This window comes from Triticum aestivum, chromosome 2D, assembly GCF_018294505.1.
Source record: "Triticum aestivum cultivar Chinese Spring chromosome 2D, IWGSC CS RefSeq v2.1, whole genome shotgun sequence".
Taxonomy (NCBI): domain Eukaryota; kingdom Viridiplantae; phylum Streptophyta; class Magnoliopsida; order Poales; family Poaceae; genus Triticum; species Triticum aestivum.
Window position 1 is genome coordinate 249,147,922 of NC_057799.1, and position 11,087 is coordinate 249,159,008.

General features: G+C 42.0%; 1 protein-coding gene across 2 annotated transcripts; it reads right to left on the bottom strand.

Moving 5' to 3' along the window:
• Positions 1-314: 314 nt before the first annotated feature.
• On the bottom strand, positions 315-10,767 carry LOC123052688 (uncharacterized). 2 transcript variants are annotated; one of them, XM_044475993.1, is made up of 11 exons: positions 10,528-10,767; positions 7,709-10,399; positions 7,376-7,490; positions 7,181-7,275; positions 5,333-5,571; positions 4,803-4,889; positions 4,241-4,340; positions 2,718-2,931; positions 1,493-2,614; positions 1,023-1,122; positions 315-745 (listed from the first exon to the last, which is right to left on the bottom strand). In XM_044475993.1, exons 2-9 carry the CDS (start codon positions 10,328-10,330, stop codon positions 1,590-1,592), a joined length of 4,497 nt encoding a protein of 1,498 aa, XP_044331928.1. In that variant the 5' UTR covers positions 10,331-10,399; positions 10,528-10,767; the 3' UTR covers positions 315-745; positions 1,023-1,122; positions 1,493-1,589. The 2 variants fall into 2 exon arrangements, with proteins under 2 accessions (XP_044331928.1, XP_044331927.1); XM_044475992.1 differs by lacking the exon at positions 1,023-1,122.
• Positions 10,768-11,087: the final 320 nt, after the last annotated feature.

Genomic DNA, 11,087 nt, shown 5'->3' on the forward strand with positions numbered 1-11,087 from the left:
CAGAGGTTTATAGGAGATGACAGAACTCGCAGATACTGTATGTACACAACAACAAAAAGAGTGACCCAGTTGGGGTGTAACTCTGATGCGACTAGGTGCCTAATAAAAAAAAACTAGCAAAGCTTTCATCATCTGATACAGCCTCCAAGAAGCCACAAAACTCCTGAATCATCAACAATCCATGGCAGTGAGACATAGACCTGGCTACTTGGGTGTAGAGCTGTTGCCACTCCCCTCCCATTACACCAGATGATGTAGTCTAGCTCATTTATTTTCCGACAGCTAATGAACACAACAACTGATTGCTAAATTGCTAAAAAAGAACATGGTCATCCACTTTCAAGGAACATAGTCATCCATCCACAGTAAAATTTGCATACATGCGATGAAAACATTATCTTACCAAAAATGTCCATTCATCCCAGCCCGAGTATCTCCCAACAGTTCTTTGAAGAAACGACAGTAGCAAAGTAGAGCAATGCTATGGGGACGACAAAGTTTGGACGACTCATGAACGACGATTAAATCGAGCCGACGAATCTCAAGCACAGCTGAGCAGTGGCCGCTGGATCCTTTGGTCGTGCACTTATCGTCCACACACTGTCGTGTGTGGAGCAGTTTCGGTAGCAAAGTATTCCTTTGAGCCAGCAACTTGATTGACTATCCCAACAAAACAACTCATCGAACTCATCGAATCCAAAACTTCCAGAAATGTGGCATCTCCTTGTATGCTCCCTGATCCCACCTATTCAACAAAGTTATCAGTCAAGCAAGCATGACAATGAGGTAGATGCATCTGCACAAAAGATGGTCCAAATTATATTTGAGTTGCTGAACTATTATCAAGACCCAAAGTGGTCGGACCCTTCCCTGGACCCTGCGCAAGCGGGGGCTACGTGCACCCAGCTGCCCTTTTCTTAAACTATATCTTTCATCTCATGTATCATTTTTACCCATACCATCCCCAAAAAGTACTCCAATTTCAAAAAGGATCGAGTGCACCTTAGCAATAACTCACATACCAAGGAAGAGTTAAGAGGCGTTGTTTAGGCTTCAAGCATTGGGGCTCATGGAGCCGCTGCTCCTGCATGCATTGACTCATTGTGCCTCGATTTCATAACACTGTGTTGTGATGTGGGGCAAAACGTGAAAAACTAAGACAGGATACATTACGAAATAGAGGGAGTATATGAATTTTTAGAAGAAATTTGTCCTGGTTCTACACCATATATATCCAACTACATGGCTAAGAGTTATGACGGTTTTGTTGCACAAGAAAAGCATGGGAATTCTGAACCGCGGGATTGAATTCAGTCATTCCTACATAACAAACGTTTAAATACATTTGGAAGACCAACTATTCCTATTTGCACTGCAAGTTCAAAACAAAAACAAGTGCATATTTCCTGCCATTGATATGACAGTGTGAAATTATCACATTTGCAGTAAGATTGTGTCTATTTTCAAGAAAATTGTCTCCCTAGAAAAATACCTTCAGCATATTGTAGCACCAAATGTAGAGCTCATGCATTAACAGGGTCTCTAGAAGCTAGGCCATCTTTCATGCTACTATTGCATACTCCATCCTCTCAATGAAGTTGACCATCCCCACAAGTTAGAGTAGGCTTTGCGGTAACTTCACCATTGATGTCATCTGATTTTTCAAGCGCCGAAACTGGAATGCCTGCCCCATTAGAGCTCTCGACTATAGCACCCACTTCAACTGTTGCAACCTTAACTTCACTCTTATCACTCTCAACAGAATTTGTTTCATCCAGTGATCTCTCTGCTGATACTACAAGATCAACTGCAGAATGACCATTGTCTTTAGTAACAGCAGCAGCATAACTAGTTACACCACCAACAAATGCTTTATTTTTAGTTGCATAGGCATCTGTTGATCTTTCATCTACTAGAACTTCCAAATATTTAACTTCTAGTGAGCTTTGCATATCACCACCATCAGCGACAATAGTTTCGAACTCGTGGTTATCAGGCTTTCGACCCATAGTGACTAAAGGAACTTCAGTATTAGCAGGAACTACACAAGACTTCTTATCCTCTTGAGTATCAAAGCGGCCAGAGATGGAACTGGTGCTGAAATTAGATTCAGGTCTGTCTTTTACGAGAACAGCATCAACAGAATGTACACTAGGTGGGCAATTTTCATATTTCCCAAGCTCATCAGATGAACATGGGCATGGATCCACTGTCATTGGAATAGCCTTTGAATCTGCAGAACTGGAGCTAGATTTATCTTCAGGCTTCTCTTCTACAACAATCTTATCAGCAACGAATGTCAAATATGTTTCTGCATATTTCACTTTTTCCGTAATGTCAGCTAAAGCCTTGCAAGGCATGTCATCTTCACTTATATGCAAATTAACATCAGCTATGGAAACTGGAGAAATAGTTTCTTCAGTTTTTTCTTCAGAAACAGGAGGAAGGTTAGATGCCAAGCCTGAAGAGCCCTCAATCAAAGCACAAGTGTCATGATCCTTAGTTTCAGGATGACCACCCACAGCAAATTCTTGAGAAACATAAACAGGTGTAAGGGATCCACTTGCTTCCCCAAACGTTTGGGAAGCTGTCTTGTCACATTCAACGGCATTAACTGCATGAATAGGGAGCAATGTTGAAATATAAAACTACAGATTTACAATACTCATAACAGGGAAATCATGGAAAACAATGCTCAAAATAGTTTGGATTTTGACCTGTCACAGAAGTAGTTTGTCGATTCACTTGAGCTGTTAGCAACAAGCGCTTCTCCAGAAGACCAGTGCCATGGATAATCAAGAGATTAAAAGACTTCATTTTTTGCTTCTTCATAGGGCCAACAGGCTTAAAACCAAAAACTGTAGTCCAGGTCTTCTGCATTTCGGGTATGGCAGGTATTACTAGTCTTCGAACATTGAGAGAGCAAAGGGCCTACAGAAGAATCAACCCTAAAACATGTTAGAAATTCATGTGAAACAAAACAATGCAAACACAGCTATATCCAGTTAGAAGGACTTCCTCAGCTGATAAACACAAAGCTTAAAGCCTTAAACTTGACTTCGTAAGTAAGCAGTAAGTATGAAAAACCAATATCAATCCCTTAATCCAACAACTAAAACTCAATACACTTGATGCTTTTTCTAAAATGACTCCTGTCGCTCATTAAAAATTAAGACAAATTAATGCAACTCCATAACGCATGTCTCCGTTACACGGTCACCATTATGCAACAGTGCTACAAGGATGCACACCTATAACCAGGTCGCGGAACCTTTCCGGGAGAAGCTTCTACCTTCCATTAGGTCATAACCAACGCAGGGTGCCAGGATTGATTTCCTGGTAGATAGGCAATTGGGCCATCGATGTCTGGGATGGCATCGACTAAAAAAGAGGTGCCGGCCGCTTGTGTTGTTTTCATGCGGGGTAAAAAGCTGTGTGCAGCGGCCAACTTTGCTAGCGACCGTAATTATCGTCTACAATTGAAACAGAAGGCGCTCAGATGATTTTTATCTAATTTTTACGATGTTTATTCTTTTTCCCTAAGCGCCGGTATAGTGTTTAGCGTTGAAGATGGCCTTGGGTTCCTCAAAAAAAATTGAAGATGGCCTTGGTAGCTTAGGAGCTAGCAACTGTGCAGTTACGAGTCCAATCCTAGTCACGTTTCCCTTTTTCTGTCCTTTTTCTTCAGATTTTTAAAGTTCAAAACAACTCAACGCAGCTCAAAAAAGCATACTCCCATCATTAAAAACAAAATCCTGGTGCCGACCAGGATTTCTGGTTCCAAGCAGTAACTCTTACAATCATGATTTTGAAATCCAAACCCTGACTATAATGTACAATTTGCAGAACAACTATGCATTCATCAACATGTCTGTCAGTTCTTACTAAAAAAAAACATAGTCAGTTCAGCGCATAGCAGGTATAATAGGTAAGAAATGAAAGGTCGCATATTGAAAGTATAAATCACAAATACAAGCTTGCCCGACAATTAGATGAACAAATCAATCAAGAAAACATACTGCTGTTGTTTACAAAAAATACAGGAACAAATGTACAAGAATATCATTAGCCTACTATAACAGGGTAGAAATTTTCACGGAGATGATCGATGCAAGAAATCTTAATTGCCCAAGGAAAATAGGGGGGAGGGAGGGAGGGGGGGGGGGCAAACCAAATGCCCATATGCACATGTGACATGGCTGTGCAACAAAGATCAGAAACAAATGTCAAACTAAATTACCGATTCAATTGCATTGAGCAGTCGATGGCACATCCCTTGGCCCCGATACATGCCCCTTGTGCCTATGAATGGCATTTCTGCTAACTCAGTTCCATGAATCCTGATTCATGTAGAAGAGACAAATTAAGCACTTTAGGGCTGTGAAGTAACATCGATAAATGCAGAACGTCAAAAAATCATGTATCATGCCATCATGAGTACAAGTTGGTCTCAGTGCCTCAAGAATGGCCTACGAATAAATATGTTCATTCTTGGAAAATCAGACATCCAATTGCAATCCAAACTTCAATATTTACTCCCCCCGATCCATATATTAACTATCGCTGATTTAGTACACACTAAATCAGCGACAATTAATATGGATCGGAGGGGATAACAATGAATGATTAACTTCCCATCCTAAACACAAATCTCAGGAGATAGATGTAGTAGGAAAAGTATTAAGTTGAATAATCATGACAGAACTAAAGTAACATAAAATGGGGATGGCTAAGGCTCCGATAATATCACAAAAGGCTATTAATCGAACAAAGTGTAATAGTGTATGCATATAAAAGTTTACCTGACAGTTGCCGCAGATATAACTTCTTCTCCATGCTCCAGAATAAATGTATAGAAGTCACTAAAATTTAAACGATTGAAATCCGACCTGCCATATCATATTACAGGATAAATGACAACCTTAAGAAAGAATGGCCCAGGATGCTCTCGAAAAAATTAAATTCTTACTGCACATAGGCACAATCTGCTGATCTTTCTTACTGATGCACGTATTTTCCCGGAAAAAAACATGTGCTTATGGACTTGGAGTAACAATGAAGACTAAGAAAACAAATACTCAGCTTCTGAATGTATTACGAATTCCATCCTAAGTGCACCTAGTGTTGGATAATCATACAGCCAGGGACTTGGGACTAACAGAAGGATAAGGGAATAACATTCATGGCTGCTGGGTGTATATAACTTCCATTCTAAGCACAGCTACTTCTGGGAAATCATATATATTCATACATATAGCCACAAAAGAATCATTTCATTCACCTTGCATCGTTAAAATAAATCATTCAGATTTTTTTCTCATTGTATACTTACCCACAATTGTATACGACATTGTGAATTATATTAATCCCACTTCTCTCATCAATACGTGGCAAAAAGCACTCATTCATAACTGAGAAAGCAACAGCTGTCTTTGAGTTGCAATATACCAATTCTGCTTTCCTTTTCATGGGTGCAGCCTCACTTTCAGCAAAACAGCGAACCAGACTCCAGGAAAATCCGGCTTCCATATTATTCTTGAACCCAAGAAGCTTTTTTAGTCGTTTATAAATCTGTGTTGTTACGAAGAACAGAATAGCCTTAGTGCCCATGCAATCAGAATGAACACAAGAATTTAAATAATAACAAATACTCCCTCCGTTCCTAAATATTTGTCTTTGTAGAGATTTCAAATGGACTGCCACATACGGATGTATATAGACATATTTTAGAGTGTAGATTCACTCATTTTGCTCCGTATGTAGTCACTTGTTGAAATCTCTAGAAAAACAAATATTTAGGAACGGAGGGAGTACGACATTTTCACCAAGGCGGCGCACCAATTAATGTAATCAATAAGTATAGGTTCTCCAAATTGATGCGATATGAAAAAATATCAGAGCGATTGAGATCTATGGATATATTATTAACTTGATGAGATTTGTCAATATCGTGCTTCTATAGAACCTCTCAAGAGTGAATTTGACCGGACATACACAAGAACAAAGTAATAATGAGAAGATAATGATAACGATTACGACAAGCAATTCTACATGCCAGCCAGGAAGATTCAAAATGATAAGAACAAGCAGTTAAGCCATAAAACTTAAAATGCACCACATTAGAGATCTGAAGAGTGAATTTGACCGGACATACACAAGAACAAAGTAGCAATGAGCAGATAATGATAACGATTACGACAAGCAATTCTACATGCCAGACAGGAAGATTCAAAATGATAAGGACAAGAAGTTAAGCCATAAAACTTAAAATGCATCCAAAAATTAGAAACATATATTAAGAGGTGGTGTGTGCAACCGTAACTACATATTCTGCAGACAGTACAAGTTCAGAGGTATACACTATGGTGTAATAAATAGCCAAAAACATCAATTTCACAAGAAACAAAAGTAGCCAAAATCATAATTTCATCACTGGATTCGATGTGGCATATTCCCAGCATACAGAATTAGCCTAAAGTGATCTTTAGTTGCCACCAAAAGAAAAGAAAAAAGGTATTAAGAGGGGCTAAGAAATGTGAACAAGCCAATACAGGTTGGTTGAAGTTTTTTTTCTATATACTGAGATACAAGACGTAGGGGCTGTTTGGTTCTAGGCCTAGCATTGCCACACTTTGCCACACATTTTTGCCAAGCTTGCCTGAGGTTAGTTCATCAAAATGAGAGCCACAAGTTGGCAAGACTAAGAAAATCTTGCCACATGTTTTGTGTGTATGCCATGTGGGGTCCAAGTGTGGCTTGCCTAAGGTGTGGCTTGAACCAAACACTCACCTAAGTTGGTCAAACTTGCCTAACCTTAGGTGTGGCAATCTTTGGCAAAGTTAGTCACAAACCAAACAGCCCCGTACTTCAGCTTTGACTTGCCAAATTATCAGCAAAATTGGTTTTTTGTTCAGTTAGGGCTCAACCTAGAACCTGTAACAATGGAAATTGACAAGGGCTGGATGCGTTGCTCTCTTCCACTATAAAAAAATGTAAACCATTGAAGCCTGTGAAAAGTAACACTAAGTGTGCTAACCATAGTTAGCATAAGCAAGCAGGCAAATGTTGCTGTGGCAGAATGGAAGGGGACAACAACTGATCAATTAACAAACTGGTCCAGGCACATACCAAGTAATTATTGCCAAAAACCGAGAACAGATAACAATTATGTATTTCATACCTTTCTACATCCTGGGCTGCAGAAGTGATCAATGGAGGCACCGGGTGGGGTAGAAACGGAGTCCCTCTCAGTTCCAGGTGTACAAACCTGGTGATCTGAAAAACAACAATGTGTAAGAAATTGCCAGAGTGCACAAACTTGTGTGTGTGACCGCGTGCAACCAAGCACGTGTGTGTTGAGAGGGTTGAGCCTTACATTTTCTTGAACATTGCAAGCAAGAAAGCAACTCAGTGGAAGACGGTGTCATTTCTTCAGCAGAGCTGCAGAATTTGCATATACAGCTACGACAATACCAATCTCCAGAAGGCATCTGCAGAGGCATTTAGCACAAATATAAATATCAGCATAAAAGCATGAGAGAACAAACAAAAGAGACATTACGAGAAAGAACTAAGTAAAATAAATAAATCAGCATAGCATCCTAGCAAGCAACTCTTTTAAAAGTGCTGGGGCTCAAATCAACTGGAAGGCTATAAGTGATAGCAAAAGTGTCCAGATAATTGTTAACCCAAATACTTGTATGTTCACCTCGATTCCTAAGCAAGCCACATGAAAAGTTGAAGTACAGCGATCGCAGCAGAGCAAGTCACCGCCATCACCACAAATACCGCAAGTATCATCATCAGGATCATCAGCAGGATCTATCTTGTAAAATCCCTTCTTTTCATGTTGTGATTGCTTATCCCATGCATCAAGTAAGCATTGCAACAATGGAACCCCGCCATCTTCTAGGAAGATATTTGCATAAGGCTGATGCTCTTTTGAACCAGCATGAAGTTCAAACTTAGCAGCTGTGAGAATCTTGGAACAGCATCCGCAGTAAATACCATTCCTGGTAATTCTACCATCTAATATTGCCTGTGTTCCTTTTTTGTTCATGTATTTGACCTTCGCATCTTGTGAAACAACCCCCAGATCTATCATCCACGATAAAACCGTCCTCTTCCATTTATATGGAACATAGTTACCCATGCCTTCCATATTACGAGCACCACCATGGACAAGAAGTGCACATCCCAGATGCTTGGCTTTTACCTTCTCTTTGTTTTTCTGATACTTGTTTCTAGAACTTCTACCAGCAGAGGCACCTTTTGAGTTCCTGCTTCTGTTGTCCCCTCCCTTCTCAGCAGAATGTTCTTTTTTGCCCTTTCTTTTCCGCACAATTCTTTGTAGCATTGCTAGGTCCTCTTTTGATATGGCATCAAAGGAAGCATCTGCAACACCTGGTCCACCTGTAGGGTTCTCATCCTGTGAACTTTTCACTTGCTCTTGGAACACTGCATAAGCCTTTGTGATTGACCAATAGCTACTACCTTGTGGAGAAACATACACAGAATCTTCATAATCTTTATCTTTCCGAGGCCTTAGATCAATTGTCCATCCGTTATGTAATAGTATACCTTTAATCTGATCCCGGAGTTTCTGCTTAAGTGCACTACGAGGTCCTCCCCTTGGTTTCTTCATCATGACATGCTTCTTGGGAGCAGAATCAGATGTGCCTTGCAGATCAGTGACTTCCAGTTTTACTTTCTTGGATAAATTCTCTGGTGAACCTTTATGCTGAAGCAATCTCTTCTTCTCATTTTTGTGTTCACCAAGTTCACTTTTCTCATCTTTCAGGCTTGGTGAGGGCTGATGATTGCCTTGTGAGGAGATCTTCGGCTGCACCTTTGAACTTTTCTGTTTCACAGTATGGCCTGAAGAAACTCCCACTACGCTTGGATCGCTTCTCCTCAATATGACAGAGGAGACCAGCTTTCCAGTAACTTTCTTCCCACCATTTAAATCCCGCTTTTGGGACTCGATGAGAGCACTGCTTTTATCCTTATCCTGTTCATAGCCAGTAATGGTCTCTTCATCCACCCTACTGTTCCTCGACAGAATCTTGCCAGCAACAGCTTTTAAATCCACCATACAGTTCTTAGTCGCGACCTTGTCATCGCCACTTCCTGTATCCATCTTACTGGTCTTCATCAAAATCTTGCCATCACTGGTCTCCCCCTCCAACTTAATGTTCTTGGGAATAAGGTTTTCATCAGTGTTTTCTCTGACCATCGTATTGTTCTTCGGAAGAAGCTTTAAAACACCACTCTTCGTCGGAATCTTGCCATCCCCAGCCTCCACCTTAACATTCTTTGGCAGAGTATTGCCATCACTGGTATCCCCATCAACATTCAACTTCTTCGGCAGAATCTTGCCATCGCTGGTTTCCCTGAGCACCTTATCGTTCTTTGGCAGGATCTTCAAAAGGCCACTTTTCCCTTGAACCCTTATAACTTCCCCTTGGACAGACCCAGCCAAGCTAGCCTTGTCAGTCTTCAGCAGTATGTGTTTCTCATGTTTCAGTGATCCTACTGGCCTCCTCTTGACATCCAAACTTGAGTCCTGCTCCTTGAACTTTGCCTTCGTCTCCTCCCCACATTCCTGTCGGTCAGAGTCAACCGAGTTGCTCATGTCAGTCTTCAACGGCTTGTGTTTCTTACGTTTCAGTAGCTCTACATGTCTCCTCTTGTCATCCAAGCTCGATACCTGCTCCTTGACCTTTGAGCCAATGGTTGCCTTCATCTCCACCCCACCTTTCTCATCAACTCGTCCAGCCCTTACCTCGGGCTTCTCGAACCGCCATTTTGGGAACCCTGGACGCAGCATTTTCCCTACAGTTACATCCTTTGAAGCACTTCCACCGTTTCCAACAGCACCAACTTTGGCATCCTCGATTTTGCTCCTCTTGGAGTCAGGCTGTGAGCTACTCCTGCTGTTCTTATCTCCCTTATTCTTCTCTGGATAGTCTCCTTGAGTGGACTTGACCCTGTGGAGCTTGTCAGCACTAAGAGGCACCACTTTCTCCTCTGACAGGTCATCACCATTTCGACTGCTGGCACTGTTAAGTTCATCTCCCTTGTTCTTCTCTAAACCATCTCTTTGAGTAGTTTTAGCCCCAGGAAGCTCAGAACTAGGAGGCACCACTTTCTCCACTGATTGATCACCGTTGCCTAAGGCGGCATTAGGCTCGTCAGACTTGTGCCGCGTCAAGAGGCAAGATTCATCCGCTTCAGAGTCGCTGGACTCCAGCAGCAGCTGTCTCTGTCTCTTCCGCCGTTTCGGCGCCACCACGTCCCCCGAGCCACCATGTTGCCGGTCCGAACCCATCTAAAACCTCCTGAAACCGATCCGAGAGCTCAAACTTGTCGCTCGAAATCCATTGCCCAACGCTCCACCCTGGATCAAAAACCACACGTCAGAAATTTTCTCAGCACCGAAGCTATCCGCGATAAACCCTCGACCGAATTACCGCCCAAAATTGGCAAGGGACGTTCTGGATCGGAATTCAGCGTGATGGGGCTCACCTGGATCGGGGCGGGGGCGCGGGGCGGAAGCGAGGGAGAGGTTGTGTTGCGGCTTCGAGGGATTAGGGTTTCAGGGACGGCGAGGCAAGGGGATTCGGGGTGCGGGGGGAGAAGAGGAAGACCACGAGGCGATGCGCCGGGGTTGTCTGGCTGGCCGGTTCACCTGGTCCTCGCTCTCGCCGTCGGGAGTCCGGCTGGGTCTGCGGATTAATATTGGGTTCGGAGAGGGTGTTCGATACTAATTTCGATTGGATCGTTGTCTTATGCACATAGGACCCTGTGGAATACATGATTCCTGTGTCGGTTGAGTGTTGGGGGTTTCCGACTTCCCCCTCTTTGTCAACAAGGATTTTTTTTTCTAAGTATCAACACAATGTTATTGTAAAGAATGATTTGGTGCATCGATAATTGATTGATCGTGCACTAGGCATATATATATATATATATAGGTACAAGGGTGTGACCGGTATCTTGTCTCCTAAGATACACGTACATACAGAGGGAGACGGACACTACGGTACTGCATACGAAACCCAGACCTACGTACATGTACTCATGTT

Coding starts and splice junctions, on each gene's coding strand:
- LOC123052688 (XM_044475992.1), bottom strand. CDS start 10,330: ATGGGTTCGGACCGGCAACATGGTGGCTCGGGGGACGTGGTGGCGCCG. Junction 5,572..7,180: donor GCAGCCCAGGATGTAGAAAG/GTATGAAATACA, acceptor GTAACAACACAG/ATTTATAAACGACTAAAAAA. Junction 2,615..2,717: donor ACAAACTACTTCTGTGACAG/GTCAAAATCCAA, acceptor CTATTCATGCAG/TTAATGCCGTTGAATGTGAC.